This window comes from Sturnus vulgaris, chromosome 1, assembly GCF_052056855.1.
Source record: "Sturnus vulgaris isolate bStuVul1 chromosome 1, bStuVul1.hap1, whole genome shotgun sequence".
Lineage (NCBI taxonomy): Eukaryota > Metazoa > Chordata > Aves > Passeriformes > Sturnidae > Sturnus > Sturnus vulgaris.
Window position 1 is genome coordinate 117,519,134 of NC_142243.1, and position 16,446 is coordinate 117,535,579.

At 37.2% G+C, this 16,446-nt stretch overlaps 1 protein-coding gene across 2 annotated transcripts; it reads right to left on the minus strand.

Moving 5' to 3' along the window:
* Nucleotides 1-1,860: 1,860 nt before the first annotated feature.
* LYPLA1 (lysophospholipase 1) lies at nt 1,861-15,044 on the minus strand. Of its 2 annotated transcripts, XM_014881640.2 has the most exons (9): nt 14,908-15,044; nt 14,454-14,485; nt 11,384-11,449; nt 9,847-9,894; nt 8,943-9,013; nt 8,272-8,345; nt 7,440-7,541; nt 6,654-6,830; nt 1,861-5,315 (listed from the first exon to the last, which is right to left on the minus strand). In XM_014881640.2, exons 1-9 carry the CDS (start codon nt 14,974-14,976, stop codon nt 5,262-5,264), a joined length of 693 nt encoding a protein of 230 aa, XP_014737126.1. In that variant the 5' UTR covers nt 14,977-15,044; the 3' UTR covers nt 1,861-5,261. The 2 variants fall into 2 exon arrangements, with proteins under 2 accessions (XP_014737126.1, XP_014737127.1); XM_014881641.2 differs by lacking the exons at nt 14,454-14,485; nt 14,908-15,044 and adding an exon at nt 14,576-14,594.
* Between the last annotated feature and the right edge of the window lie 1,402 nt (nt 15,045-16,446).

The window sequence follows — 16,446 nt, forward strand, 5'->3', positions numbered from 1 at the left end:
CTGAGAAATATTCAGACTCCATCTGCTCCATCTGTTAATACAGGGAAATAGCTCTTTAAAACAAACCTAAGACGAGAGAAGTCTGTCTTCTCCTCTAAAAGCTAAACCTCCCACTTAGATGCCTGAAGCAAGTTCACTACACTTCAGCAAACTGGCTGGAAATTTTAAGTTTTACTAGTTTTGCAGATAAAAAAGGAGGCAATAGGTTGCTCTTTTCTAGTAATTTGTCCTAAAAGAAAAACATTATCTACTGGTTCACTTTGTGGATGTCCATTAAGTTATACAAGTACTTAGTTTAAATCAACTTTAATCAGCTACATCAAAGGTACCTGTTCAACTCAAAGAGAATTAATAAAATCTGTTATCCCAAAGGCAAATGTGGTAAGATGAGAGTGGCAAGCAATGAAAAGGAAGAAAAAAAGGAGCGGGGAAGGAAGGGGGAATTTGTTCTACAGCTATTAATCTTCAAAGAGTCACATTTTCAATTGAACCAACAGACATTCTGAAAACTTCTTGAGTCACGTTCTTCACTTACACCACTGCTCTCATACTATATTTAATAAAGCTTAATACACTACATTGTCTTGTTTTGGGAGTTTTTACTATGCCAGTTTCACACAATTTTTCTCCTCATGATTACCTTATCAGGGATGCCAGGGCTGAAAGTAAATAGAAACTGAACATTACTCAAATTTAAAAAAAAAAATATATAAACTGGCAGATTACTCTGTGTAATATTGCATCTTTATTGTTACTAGCTATTCTTAGACTCTTGATTTGCCACAGCATATTCACGTAGAGCACCACATCTACCACACATTCCCATACATTCATGAAACTCCTCACTGTAAGCCACTGACTTTTGGATATTGCACTCTGTGGTGACAAGCAGCCTTTTAGTAGCTTTAAGCTGCTTGAAGGGAAGTCTGCCTTTACCACACATACACCCCATTCCCTCTCTTCCCAGATAATCCCACATTTTCTCTAGAGTGCCCTGCATCATGTATAGCACTGATCACCCTCAAATATTAAGCTAAATAGCACATGTAACCCCTGACCTGAAAATTGTTTCTTTAAGAATTCTGTTAAGTGGTATGTGTGCCAAACCTTAATCAACTTCAAAGCCTTTCCATCAACACAAAACAGCCAGCGAAAAGTGCAGCAATACAGAGAGAAGACTTTAGCTCTTCAGTGTTCTAGAATAACTCTACTAGAAAATACCTTAATTTCTTTTATCTTTCAAAATCATTGCAAATTCCAAGAAAAAAAGTTAAAATAAAATTAACCCAAACATGAAAACCACCCTCCAATCATAGTTAGGATTCTTTCAACAAAGTAGCCAAACCTAATTCAAGTAAGTGATTTTCTTTTCAGTAACTACTAATCATTGTTCTTCTGTATTATAGTATGCACACATTACCATGCAATATGCTTTCAAGGAGCCTCTAGAGTGCCATGTTTCACAGCACATAAAAGCTCAACTTCCTTCAGGTAAGTATGGAAAAAAATCTTTAGTACTTGCCCAAATACCAATTGAAATTTATTTCACAATGATTAAAATGGGAAACTTTTACATTTTCCTTGCTACAGAAATAATTTCCAAAGTTAAGATTTCTTATCATAAATAAAATTAGTAAAATAAATTACATTTTAAATGTTTATAATAAATATAAATGGCTTATATTTCTTAACACAAGGAGTAAGTGTTCAGTATTTGTTTATAAAATTTAAGAGACACAGGCCTTGTACATATGGCTTCGTTGACATCTTAGTTTGCCCTCTGTCATATCCATCAACCCAAAAAGCATCTCTACATAAAAGATGCATCCAAATTATTTCAATGAAGTGCAGTATACTCCATTAGAGAGAACATGTTTTAATCAACAGTTCTAATACCAGTTACAGTGTACAGTACTTTTACCAATCTACTGTGTTGTAATTATACAAGATAGGACAAAGGGACCAGATCATACAGTCCTCACCACAGTACAGATCCCATTAAAATTTTACCTCAAGAATAGCTGGAAGATTTGGCTTGTAATATGCAATTCAACATGTTTATTCAAAAGTGGGCAAAATATTCCAACAAGAAGTCAGACTTCTGACAGCACAAAACTGCAGTCAAATTTAAGTACCATTTTGAAATTAAGAACACATTATGGAGTTAGATACCCATTGAAACAAACTGATCTGCAAGCAACGTCATTTCTTATCAATGCTTTCACAGGTTTGATAGATATCATCTCTGTTGGTGGACAGTCTAACATTACAAAAAATAAACATTATTGGACAGTTTCAAATGGTAGTTTATGAGGATAGGACATTCATATTTAGAACACTGACAGTCCAACTTCTCCATTTTTATAGAATACTATGAAAATTCCCCCATCAGACTGAGCTATTATTCAGCCTCAAGTACATGCATTATAACAACAATCCCAGCATCAAATCACTTCAGGCAGTGAAGAATTTCAGCTACAAGATCATATACAAAGCTTTCAAACCAGCTAGGAAGTTACAAAAGACAGAAGCTCAACATACACAGTGCAATGTGGGTGGACACACAGACTTGAAGTTTCCTCTGGCTTCTGAGCTCTTTAAGAACTGCCAATTACAATATAAACATACACTCCTGAAGAAAAAAAAATAATCAGCAGAATTTTTCCTAGAATACAGAAATTCAAATAAGTCAAAATGTTTACTTATATTGACTTTGGTAACAAACATCTTTGTAGATAAAGCAAATCAGCAAAACAACAATATGAAAAAGAATCTTGTTATGATAGCTGAATGTTTGAACAAACACATAAAAAGCATTTCCAGAAAAACATCTGAAAGTGAAAAACACCATGACAGTGACAGTTGAAGCTGACTTGGATTAGTGTGTCTAAGTATTAGAATGTGACCACAAACTGTAAACACAGTTCACCAAGTTGAAGAAAGTGTTATGAAGCTAACACAGAAGGAAGCTAGGGCAGATCTCATTTTAACATTTTAGAAATACTTTTTTTAAATTAATTCAGAAGGAAAAATATATGAAATGAGTACACAGTCAATTAGAAGTTAAGAGTTATCAACAAATCTACAAACAGAACATGAAAAAAATCAAAGAAAAATTAGAAGCTAGTGCAAGAACTTTGGAAACACACCAATACTCAGGGAATTATTTAGACCACAGGGGAATGAAAATAAATCTAAAAACTAGGAGAAAATAACATATAGTTTGCTTACCAAGGCTGCAATTCAGTAGAATTGCAAAATCAGCTAGTGCAATTTGGGAATGACTCCAAGCTAGGACATAATGTTTTCTCAAGAGAATTTTGGCACAACTACATTAAGAATATTATGGTTTCTTCTGTGAACTAAATTAACTGAAAGACAAATTGGCAGATCTATAGAAGAGAGTGACTGAGAGAAATTACTAATTAAACTTCAAAGTTAATAAAAATGCCCTCAACTACACAGATGGAATATCTAAAACTGTTTCATTACCATTTAGGAAAACAAACTCCTTTTCAATTTTACCTATTAAGTGTTTAACAATCCAGAGAAACTGAATTAGAAAAGAAGCAGCTGCCTAAAAACGAAGTGTAACATTAAAAAAAAAAGCACTGAAAATCGGTAACTCAGACTAGGTAAACAGGTCAGATCTCTGGCAGCAGCAATGTTAAAGGAGAGATATAAAGGTGCAATTCCTCACATAATGTATTTGTACTGGCAGATACCTGATGTAAATCCACATACACTATAAGAGGACCCCTGGGAGAGAACCTTAAATGCAGGTGTGAAGCACAGTACTGACATGACAAATACATCCAAAATAGAAATATTCTTTGACTGAAAGCATATTACAGGATAGAACATTGTTATGCAGCAAATAATGCGGCAAAAAGTGTAGTGCATTGTTTTAAACATTCCTAGTGTGGTGAACACTACAGAACAGCTCTTTCCAGCAGTAAATTATGGCTCTTAACTGATAAAAGCTATTGAGTGTGCATCAACTCCTGTAAACCAGTGCATTCTACAATTTTAAGGTTCTGAAAGAAGAAACATTCTGTATCTTGTGAATTTACTTTACTTTTTTTTTCCGGGATAGGTCTATACTGATAGGCTATACTGATCTGGGGAAATGTAGAAGGATAGATTTCAAAATAAAATGCTTTGTTCCTATTCAGAAAAAATAAACCAAGTCTCAACATGTAACAAGAGATAGTATTATATGGTATCATCTAAAAGTATCACTTTAAAGGTTAGGTAAGTTATATCCCAATTGCACTTATATTTTTAGTAAAAAATAATTCAAATAAGTGTGTGTTACACATGACAGTTCAACAATGCATAGAACTATGCAGCTGCACTATTTTCAGTTATTTACTCCAAAGCACAGAGAAAAAAAATCATGTGAAATACATAAAAAAATGAAAACTACAACTAAAATATCAGATGAACATTCAGTATGAAAACAAGAAGTTTCTAAATGAAAATCAAATTAATCCTATGCACTTCTTAAGAATTCTGTTCCAAGTCAACATTTGCAACAAGTTTAAAAGAAAAATGACAATAAGCAACAAACAACGGTCTAGTAAGGAATGATTCCCTTTAGAATTTCCACAGTATTTATCTATATGAACATTTTAAAATGGAGGTGGTTTAAATATAAGAAATACTTTTGCTGACTTCTAGCCATTATAGAACAACCCTCCTAATCTGTTAAACAATTAACATATAATCCTTAAAGCTTTATCCTTGGTAGCATTTATTCTACCATCATATGCTCACTATGTTACATGTTCTGTACTTTATGTCCACTGTGTTTTATATTGTGTTCATTATGCATTCATTACATAAAAGAAATGTCATATGTTTTCAATGAGTATTAAGAACAAATCATGTGTCAAGTAAAACTAAACTGGTCACATCTATGTTGCTCACTTAAATTTAGTTTTTTATTACTTGTACAAATAGTTTGAAATTCTGCAATCAAGAAAAAAATAATCAGACATCTTAAAACAGTTACATTCTGTCATTGTTACCTAGTTCCCTCATTCACATCCTTCCCACCACTGGGTGATAAATACTAAAAAGATTATAATTTCTTGTACATGTGTATTATTTAACCTTCATTTTAAGTATAAATTTGCAACACAGTAGTAACACTGCAGGTATAGAAATAATGTTTCCTATCAGGCATATGAAAAGATTTAACACTCTACCACAGTTGATGCTGGTGTATTTATATAGAAGGCTTCTCACAGATCAGTTCAGTCTATGGGAGGTAGATGTTTGTCTATGAACTGTTTTACATCCATCATTTCCTGTTTAAAGATAGAAGTATGTATTAGTTGAAATCTTCTACTACCACATAATCAGCTACAGTAAATCATGCTTTAACATATGAGTTATAATGAGCAGCTGGGCTAGAAATATTGAGCAATTAGTTACTCGATTACCACTCTGCACACTAGTCAAGGCTGATAACTTCACGGCACTATGCACTCAGAAGAGGTTAAATACAAGAAGAAAAGCAAGGACTACTTTTCTCTCCTTCTGAAGTTGAACAGGCAAGGTACATAATTAATCATCAAGTGATCAGGCTGATTATGTATAGGGTTTCAGTGTAGCTGAAGCCATAGCTTACTGTATGCTCTAAACTTTTACAAGTTATCAGCAGCAACTCCTCCTCCTAACCATTCAGTTTCATTTCAATGTTTCCTGCCTTAAGGCAAAGCCATACAGCAAACTAGACTGAGAAACTAATCCATGGTAATCTTTTTTAATTAATTCACCGTTGCAAGAAAGAACACATTATTAATATATTTGTTTAACAACTCAGCAATATTACAGTCTAAATGCAATACTACTCTGTAAATGCTACAAAGAGGTTGTTCAAAAGTACAGTACCCACAAGATGCAACAATCTAAATTAACAATGTTACTGCTGCTGACAAATGGCAAGTCTGTTCTTTGCCTCTTCTTTGACTTCTGGCTCCTATCACTCTGTGTGAGTTCTGATGCTCCAGCTCCCTACAGCTGCAAACACTGAAGGATGCAGCTTTTGCCATTTTAGCAAATTCAAATGATTCAAGGAAGTTTCTGATCTGCCCCAGAGCCAGTACAAGGAGGAAGTGAGAGACACAAGGTCACGAGCAGAGGGAATCCACCCCTTCCTGGCAGCAGGAAGTTATTACATCAGCCAGAACCATAAACACAGGTTCTGAGGCTGCCTCTTCCAGAGTGTCAGCCCTCCCTCACTAGTCCTTCGATGTCTTGCTCCACAGAACTACCAGGATTCTTCTCTCCAAAATACCAGCTTGAATTTATGCTATGGGAATTTGTCTTTTAATTTTAATTAGTTTTTTAAACTAAGCAAATAATAAAAATTTGGGAAAAAGAGCATTTTATAGCCAAGTTGCCTAGTCCCTAAAATACAGTCTTATGAGGAAGTTCTCACTAGTCATATAAACTTTTGCTTTGGATGCTTTTTTAGCCCAGAATTCAGTTACTCACCAAAATAAGTAGCATGAAGCACTTATTAATTAAAAAAAAAAAGTAACAAAACCGAAACCAACTGGACAAACTAACCCCTTCCCCCCAAAAAACAAAGACTATAAATATAAATTTTGAGGAAAAAGAATTCTAAAACAGAAAACTACCTCAAGAGATGAACTGTGCATCATGCCAGAGTAAGTCTTGAAAGTTACGTTGGCTGGATTTATCATAGTCTTCAGCTTCTCGACAGTGAGGGAACCGAACATTACAGGAACCAGGGGGTCACAGTCCCCGTGGCACTGAAGAACAGCAATATCCTTGTTGACACCACTGATAGGGCCCTGGGAGGGATGGAATTAGACAGGAGAAGAAGTAGACACTAAGTGGAGATAAGGCTAACACCTTTGAAATAAAATAACCCCATGGCACTACAACCTGCGGCATGACAAGCAAATCGAATTCTGAGGGAAAATAGTACAATGTATAGTCTGCAAGCAGTTCCTTATGAAGTAAGCCCAGTACCTGACAATACATTACGCTCAAAGACCTGAAAATAAAATTTTGGCAAAAAGTTTTATAACAGAAAGTCATAATTTCTGGCCAAGTAAAAAACCTGAAACTTTGCTCAAACACCCAGTCTCTAACAAGGTAGTGCTTTGGAGATTAAACAAATGGCAGACAGAAAATCCACCTTCAAGGAAAATTTGTTATATCCTTTAAATTTTCTAGTAGTGTCATTTTAAGCAAAATAGCTACTGAGTGTTTCTTCATTTTCCTTACTTAACAAAATCTAAAATTTTAGGGCCTTAGGGCCCTATTTTAAAAGCTTCCAAATGATCAAACAACTGTCATCATCTGGTAATAATGATGGCCACTAATTCTTGTACAAGATTCAATCTCCAGATATACTCATTCCCCAAGTGCAAACCATCTTAGGAAAAAACAAATACCTGAGGAAAAGAGGCCCGTAGAGGAAGCCAACAGCTGAGGGCTATGACACCTGCTAATTTTTGATGTGTTGTAAGAGCTGTATACAACGATAAAGCACCTCCCTAAAATAGAGATATAAGTGTTAGAATAATGACTGCAAAGTTTTTTTAATGTTTTTTTCAAAATCTCAGATTTCTACTTTAAAACTCTTTTCCTATTGCAATCAATTCTTCTTTAGAGCCAACAACTAAAACCAGTATTTATGTACATAAATTTGTTAAGCTTTTTCCCTTCCCTTCGAAGTCCATGTGGTCAATGCAGAAGTAAGCCAAGAAATTTACTCCAACAGTTATCAAAAAAAAAAAAACCCAACAAAACCAAAGTACTCACAACAGTATTATCACTAAGTTAATATTTAATTTATTTGCATGCAGACTGAAGGAGTTGATGTATGGACCAATTAATCTACTAGCCTACCTACCACAGATGCCTCTAAGTATGAAGGAAAAGATTTCCCAAATAAACGCTGACCACCAAATATCTACCAAATTCAATTAAAAATACTAGCAAAATTTTCAAGCAAAACTATGTAGGTTATGTGCATAAAGATTTTAAACAGATCATTTATTTTAGTACCTTTTAACACATGCATGTTCATTTTCCAGTGAATAGTAATTAGTTGCATAAAACCAAAAAACTTCATTTGCTAAAGCAAAGGAAAATTGACACCTTAAAATTTGAGAGGCACCTAACATCAGCTGATTTTAATTTAAGTGTTTGGGTTTCCCAAGTTAATAAAGCTAGGTTACCTCTCCAGAAAGAAGACAGTGATTCTTTCCAACTATACTTTACCTGAGAAAAGCCTCCCAGAATAATTCTATTAGAAGGAATTCCGTTTTTTACTTCTTGATCTATCAGTGCTTTAACTGCAACATAAATAAAGGCCAGTCGTTAAAATCTGCTCCATTCTCTAGAAAATCCAGAAGAGGAATGATGCCTTCTTCCTGGCTTCAAGAGAAAGGTAGTGATAGGAAAATCTAGGCTGCTATATATTAAAAGTACCAGCAGATCTAGAGCACAGTCAGAAATTTCAGTGCCACTGTGTCATTTCTAAAGAGAAAAACGTGCAAATAGGTTTTGCAATAGCACTAGTGCTGGGAAGATGATATCGTCTTCCAAGTAAAAGCAATACAACTGGATGCTAACACTGCTCTGACCTGCTGCACTACCCAAAATCTCTTAAAAAAAACTATACTTGTTCCCATATTTCAGAGTATGAAGTGTTTATATTGGTGAATTACTTTACTTGCTAATAAAGTTAAAAAACTAACAATAAAGAATTAATCTCGTCAAACTTTGGTCAGTGATAATACCATATACATATATTCTTTTCCCTAACGAAATATTGTCTTTGGAAAACCTGGTTCAGATTGATAGCTCATTTTCAAGAATACCTGGAAGTACTTTTAAGACAAAAGAAATACTCCTAAGTATTTATAAGCAAGTATACTAAATAAGTATACCATTCTCCGCCGCCTGCTTGATCCCAGCTTCATCTTCTTGTGAATCTGGAGAAAGTCCAATGATATCAAACCTTACAAAAACATCAACAAGAGCATTACTCATTAGAGCATCCATTCCACTTCCTTAATACACGAATAATGAAACTTGGATGTTTTCCAGACAAAAGTGTTAGCTGTCATATTGTTTGGTACCAACTACCCATAGATCACAAGAAACAGTGCACAATCTGTGAATGTGGCTTAAAAGACTAGATCTAGTCAACAAGGCTTTTCTGAGTTTTGGCATCTTCTGTAATTTACTGCAGATTAAGCAGCACAGTTTTGATATTTGCTCAAAAAATATCAGCAGGAACTTTGCTCCATGTACAAATTAAAATATGGTTTGTAGAAATACAAGAAAAATAAACACAAGTTACTTTAGGGAAGTGAGGGGGAAAGCCCAAAATCCAATAAAATAAGACTGGTTTAAGATCATTGAACGCTATAACATTCTTCTTGTTCTCTATTAAGAATGGATGTTCTAAAGAACAGTTTCCATATATCCTACTGACCCTGATATTACTCACTAGTAGCAATAATATTTCCACTCCAAGCCTCTACTTCTACCGACTATGAATTCAGACAATGCATACTACAGACCATACCTGTAAAATAAAATGGAGTTTTGTTCTAACATACACAGATTAGTCCTGAGGAATAATCACTACCACAGATACAAAAGGATAATTAGAGTGTAATCATGACAGCCCTTTTATAAGAACAGAACTAAAGCAAAAAGGTTTTTACACTTGCAAGTGATTAAAACCAGATACTCAGGTTGTTCATGATTTTAAATTAAGAACAATGAGTTCATAGCCCCAGATATAATTTGATTAGAACTGTCTGCATTTGAACAAATACTTACCATGATGGCATAGACATGTTCATGTTCAAAGAAACAGGCATAACTGGCCTAGAAATGAGAATGAACACTCCTGACATAACATATATACTGAAATTCAATAATGCAGATGCAGTAACATCATAACTCGGTCTTACTTTTAAGCATTTATTAACATTAGCTGCTTTGCAGCATCTGTTGAAGAAACTCTCTTGAAACCTGCCAGCCCAAGCACATTTAATATTCAGGGTTTAAATACCACTTTCTGTGGAGAGCAAGCAAAACGTCAATGGGCTGCTTTAAATGAATGTGTGTGCAAGTGCATAGATCTCATATATATACTTTTTAATATACATATATTATTTACTTATTTGTAATTAGGAGTTATTTATCACAATTCTATTCACAGGTTGAGTGGATTAAGGCACCTTATACAGCATCACCAGGAAACAGCCAAAAGCAGCACATGGTGGAGCCTGGCCATACATGGTTCTGTCAACAGCAGAATCTGCTTAGGCAGTGCCTGCCTTCATTGCTGGAATCCTTCTGACCTCTGTGCTGCTGTGTGCCATCATTTCAGCCACAGCAAGACAACTTCAATGGATCATGCCATGGATCAAATCTGGCTTTAGTTTTAATCTATAGAAACTGAGCAGCATAAGTTCTGCAGGAAAGGACTGAAAGTAGACAAAGGGCAAGCAATGAAAACAGCAGATATCGTTAAGCTCCTTTGGTATGGTTCAGCAGAGCTTGGCCACGTGGTAAAACAGGTGAATAAACCACACTCAGTAATACACCAAAACATTGCTTCCTTCTCTCTCTATCATCTCTGCTCCACGTCTGCCAAGACCATTGGAGCAGGAGATAATCTGAATTTTAATCTGTTAAAATAAAATAAGATTATACTTCATTATTTTTTCTACCATCAAGTCAATAGTAGATAGATCTTACTGCCTTATTTACTGATGCCTGACCATGCTTAGAAGTATTTCACTTCTCAAATTGCATACAAAGATAGCTCAAATTGCATTATTTGCTGAAAACATCAATATTCTGCCAATCTTTAAATTTCTTTGCAACCTGTAGTAAGTTTCAAGCTACTATACACACACTCAAGTTCAAGTACATGTAGCTAATGCAAATTATGTGTAATAGTAAGTAAAATACAAAAAAACCCCCAAAACTATCCTTGATAAAACTCTTTTTGACAAAAGACTGTTGGGGGGAAAAAAAAAGAAACAAATAACTCAATCCAATGAAAAAAAAGTCAAAATAATACAACTGTGTACCTAAAACTTTCCAAATGTTTTGAGTCTGAATAGGTACCAGAATCGAAGTACAAATAAAAATGCAGTTTTTTCCCAAAGTAAATCAATTTCCTGAAAACAAAAAACATTTAATAGCATCGACACTATTGTAGAATGGGCTTTTGTATTAAAAAAACAAAACACAGAGATAATCAGATAGCATCTCACTTCTGAGTTGTCTCTCTGACATCTCTGCAAGTGTCATAACAGATATCTCTATAGGAAAAGGTAAAACAAGAAAGTCACAAACTTACGCATGTGGGCAAATGTATTTCACATGAGGGCTCTTGATACCAGCAAGTGCTTCTGACCATCCGTGCCTGTTAACAAAAACATGTTCAATTGCATGTATGTTTTGGCTTAGCTCTTATTTCCCAGCTGGGGCATCAGCACAGGCCAAGTATGAAACATGCTGAATTAGGTCAATATAAACACACTTCTAGAAAATGTTTACATCAACCACAGTATACTATGAATGTAGTATTGAGCTTAGAAGGTTTGTTCAGCCCTTGAATGCTTGTTGCATACATACAGTCAGGAAGACTTGATCTAATTTGGCTGCCATAGTTGTGGCACAGCTACAGAAATCTCACTCTGGCTCCAGGCAAAGCCCACTCTGTATCTGTCTGGCTCTATTACTTTGTGTGACACAACAGCTGTACACAGGTATCCTGCTTCCAGGCAGCTCAGAGGCTGCTTTGCTGCTCCTGCAGAGTTACAACAGCTTCTCTGACAGAGAAGCTTGGCATTCTGTAACCCACATTTCTTGACGTGGACAGTAGCAAACTCCACATGGAGCCAACCCAAACAATCAACCCTATTAACTTCAGCTCAGCTTGCATGCTCTTGGATTCAGACAGTCCTGAAAAACAGATTGCAGTAGCTTTTCAATCTCAAGCAGATACTGTATATGAACATCCATAACAAAACAAGATCTGCACAGCAGGTGAGTTAATGAGCTTCCTCCAAACCTGAACACTGGAGAGCATAAGGTCAAGACTCACTCCAGGCCTCATCTAGACAGGAACTGACCTTGACCCAAATCTGAACCAATGCACAGCCACTGCACATGCCTGCACTTGGCTTTCCAGAACACTCAATAGCACCTGTATTTCCTAATTTTTCTCATCATTTAGTATTCCTAACTCACCCACTAAATTAGATACTGGAAATTTGGTTCTAAGCAGGAAATACCTTTAACAAATTTGTCAGTGATACAGTTGAACTAACCAGACCAACAGCAGAGCAGTCATAAAAGCATGTTTGGTTTAGTTTTAATATTATCCTGAAAAGTTAATTAATGCATGCTACCTAAAGTTGAAGGCATTCCCAACACACTGACATCACAGACGTTTGAAGCACTGACTGTATCTCAGCCTATTTCTTATCAGTACTTTTAGATATATTATTAACAAATGACAGGAAATATGACTTGCACGATATTTGCAGTATCACAGAAGGTTGAATAAGAATCTAAAGGAGAAACAGAACTGAGAAAAAATAGTTACGTAAGAATTTGGGGACATTTTTTTAGCCAATTACAAAGACAAATTTGACAAATTTGGAAAGCAACATTGCATACATATTAACACAGACTCCTTAGAACAATTCTCTATGATGCACCTTTTGTTCAGATTTTGACAAGTATGTACCAATCTTTAAGTGCCATTTACAAAGAAGCTAAGACAGAAAAAGCATGTAACCTCTCTTAGACACTTTCCAGAGTAAGAAAAATATAGCTGGTAAATGGAAGGGATCAATTTAGAAACTCATGTGAAGAGGAGCAGGTCAGTTTAAACTGGGGGAAGTTATAAAATTGTTAATGGGTTTGCTTCAGAGAATTTTTTGCGTCACTACTAGAGCTTTTACTTGAAAAAAACACAAACAGCAGTATGTCAAAGGCAGTCTATCTAATCTAATCTTTAGCAGAATAAAACAAGAAATACACCTAAATCACTGTATCTCCACAGACATGTCATGTCTTGTCAAATGCAGACATTCCAGCGTGCTCAGTGCATTTGCAAGATTGAGGCTGTGCATTAGCTCTGACAGTGAAGTGGAAATGCCATCTTGTCTAGGGAATACAACTCAGGTTAAAGAGAAAATCTCTATTTATTACCCCTTGCCAAAACCAACATCAAGCCGATTTGCATGGACTCAAATTCCAAAAGCTCAAAATATTCTGCAATCACTTGCTGAACATTTGGTGCCAAGATGTAGGCAGTGCTGCTGCCTCAGCTGCGTCCTACCAGCAGGAAGGAAGAGAGGTAATGCAAACAAGGTGTTGTGTCAGCACAACAAATCAGAGCAAAAACCTCCACTTGTAGAATACTGCCAAGTGCATGGACCTGACTCTTTTTTAACTTACTAAATGCCCAGGTTAGGCAAGTTTTAATTCTGACAACTAATTGTCATTAGTTCTTTGGAAAAAATAGCATAGCAAGTTTCAACCTGGAGGCAACATTCAAGTTCCAGGTAACAACAACAAAAAAATCTTAAAAAAATATTATGTAATTTTGGCCACAAGGGAGCACAATAGACAAAGCATTCATGCTACTTATTTTCAGTATCTAAGTGCCTTTAAAGTCTTCCACTAAAAAGGCTTCAACACTCTCTTAACTTGTTAATTCAATAGCTGTAATGAATGCATGCTTATTTCTGGGCACACAAAAGCTTCAAACAGAAACATTACACCAGAATTAGAATGCCTCCCAGAAATTCCCTACTCTTTCTATTTCTACTCAAACATGGAAATAACAGGAACAAGGCAACAGGGCATTACACATTTTATTTGGGAGGGGTTTTTTGGAGTCTGAAGACAGTATTTCAGAGACAGAAATCTGTAGACATTAGGTGACTACTTTGGAGGTCTGGATTTTAGCGTAAGCATGACATATTGATGAAGAAAACACAGACTAACTGCAGCTATTGGCAAACCAACAATCCACAAGTTTGGAATAAAAAAGAACTCTAAATTTACACAAACACAGGAATAACCAGAAACTCACTCTCAGGAAAGCAAATTATCAGAAAACTATAGACTCCTTTTTCTACAAAGTTTGTCTCAGGAATAAAAGAGAGATCACATTCAGACCAAATTAGGTAGGTGAGTAAAGTTTCCGAGGACTTGGTGGAAAATTTTAATTAAATAGTTGTCACCATCATTACAAGACACATTAAGTTTTATCTGTCGTTGGCCGCTGCATTCAGTAAAGAGCAAAATCAGAAGCTTAAGTAAATTTTAACAGCTCACGTGTTTAAAATACGCAGATTATATTTGAAAGTATAATAGCTACTGAGTATGCAATAGATCAGAATACACACCCGGTATCTCCTAATCCGTGAAGAAAAATGACCTGAGGGAAATAAAACAGCAATAAAAAACCAAAACAGACAAAAAAGACAACAAAGGTAGAGGTTTAGGATCACTAAACAACCAAACGCACCTCGCCCACGAGCCCCAGGCGCCCACCCAAGGTCAGGCACAGTTCGGAGCACAGCACCACTTTCTCCCAAGAAAACTCCGCTTCGCTCACTTCCCCTCCCCGGCCCCGCCGCCATCAGCGGCCGCTCCCCGCGGGCACCGCTGACCTTCCAGGTGCCGAGCCCGGCCCGGCTCTGGCAGGGAAGCAGCGGGAGAGACCCGCCCGGGCCGGGCCGGGCCGCCCGCCATCCCCCTCAGCCGGCGGCGCGGCCGCGCCTCGCCCCCCGCCCGCGCCCGCCGCGCCAACAAAGCGGGGCGGCGGCGCTCCCTGCCCGCGCCCCCGCCCGCACTCACGGCGGCCGTCGCCTTCCTGGCGGCCGGGACGATGGCAGGGAGAGGAGCCGACATGTTGTTGCCGCACATGCACCGGGGCTGCGGGGCGGCCGGCGGGACACGGGCCAGCGGCGGGGAGGCGGCGCGGGAGGGCGGCGGGAGCCGGGTGGGAGGGGCGCGGGCGGGCGCCTGGTGCTGTGGTGTAAGGCCTGGGGGGAAAAAGGAAATTATGGTGTTCTTAAATAGGTAACAGAGAAAAGGCTAAGTCACGGGAAGGCGGGAAAGCCAGCACAAATATAGCAAGCAGCGCGGTTAGCCAGGGCTCATCTGCCCTCATCGGGTCAGATGCCTTCACCACCGAATTAAATCTCTCGGCTTACAGCTCACAAATTACTGATTCTTACTCGTCTTGAAATGTGTTAGGCTATTCAGGCACTCTGGTTGAAGTTACTGCATCATTCCAGTCCATTCCAAATTCTTAGACCAACTCTGAATATGTCTGGCAAACACATTTCTATCAAAACGGAGTACTTTGTCTTCTATTCCATACATCTTTGTCAGATATTTACTCCCAGAAAATCAATATGCTCATTGTATTTGCCGAGTGGTAAGAGGCTGGCATGGGTGCTTGTTTGGCAGCTCCAACAGCAGCTGAACTCACACTATACTTCTTTCACATCCTTCCCACTGCTGTGTTCCATACTAAAAAGGGACAATTTTTCACAAAGCTTTTGCTCATCAACATCATCAGCATCGGCTGCACAAAATGTATTGGAGCAACCTTTAAACCAGATGTGTAACATTAAATACATATCCTCTTTTGCCATGATTGTTAGGCTGCTTTGATACATAGTATTGATACCATGGCATCCCTGTTATTGAAAAAATTTTATTATTTTCACAGGTAACTTTTTGTGGTTTGATTTCTCTCTAATTTAGCATGTGCTCCTACCTCATGTACTGTACCCAATTCAAGTCTGTTAAAAAAATACAGTTCATGCATAAAAAGTTCTTCAAAGATTAGAAGCTTCACATTATGTCAGATGCTCATTAAGTATGCCAAACCTGGCTCTTGCTCTAGATCACCTTTTTGGGACATGAAAAAAATTTTGCTTTCTCTCACTACTCTGCTATTTACCATGTAAATGTCACTTCCATAAGGTAAGCTGCTGCTGAACCTCCAGCCTAAGAAGTAACAGTCTTCTGATCAACAAAACAGGATTTTAATGTTTTTGTCAGTAGAGCTAGAATAATCTTACTTGAACTCCCAGTTGCTGCTAGCATGGCCCCGGGGGCACTGAGGAAACGTGAGCTTTGCATGGATTGGGCATGGGGCAGTTTGCTGGTTATAGACTCCAAGTGTTCAAGAAAACGACCTTCAGGAATCCCAAAGGAATTGCTGAAAATATCTGAGCTGTGAACCTTTCAAAAACGGGTATACTGGCTGTCCCTTCAGAGTGAGATATCTATCTTAGGTATGATACTTTTCTACCTGATTTGAAATTTCTGTTTAAAGCAGAAAGAGTTTTACACGGCAAAGTATGTTCTAAATTATGTAGT

What these genes read in the sequence shown, in the direction of transcription:
- LYPLA1 (XM_014881640.2), bottom strand. Translation starts at nt 14,976, where the DNA reads ATGTGCGGCAACAACATGTCGGCTCCTCTCCCTGCCATCGTCCCGGCC. An exon ending in CAAGCAGGCGGCGGAGAATG is followed by an intron (nt 8,346 to 8,942) that starts GTATACTTATTT and finishes TTTATGTTGCAG; the next exon opens with TTAAAGCACTGATAGATCAA. An exon ending in TGCACAGTTCATCTCTTGAG is followed by an intron (nt 5,316 to 6,653) that starts GTAGTTTTCTGT and finishes ATCTTTAAACAG; the next exon opens with GAAATGATGGATGTAAAACA.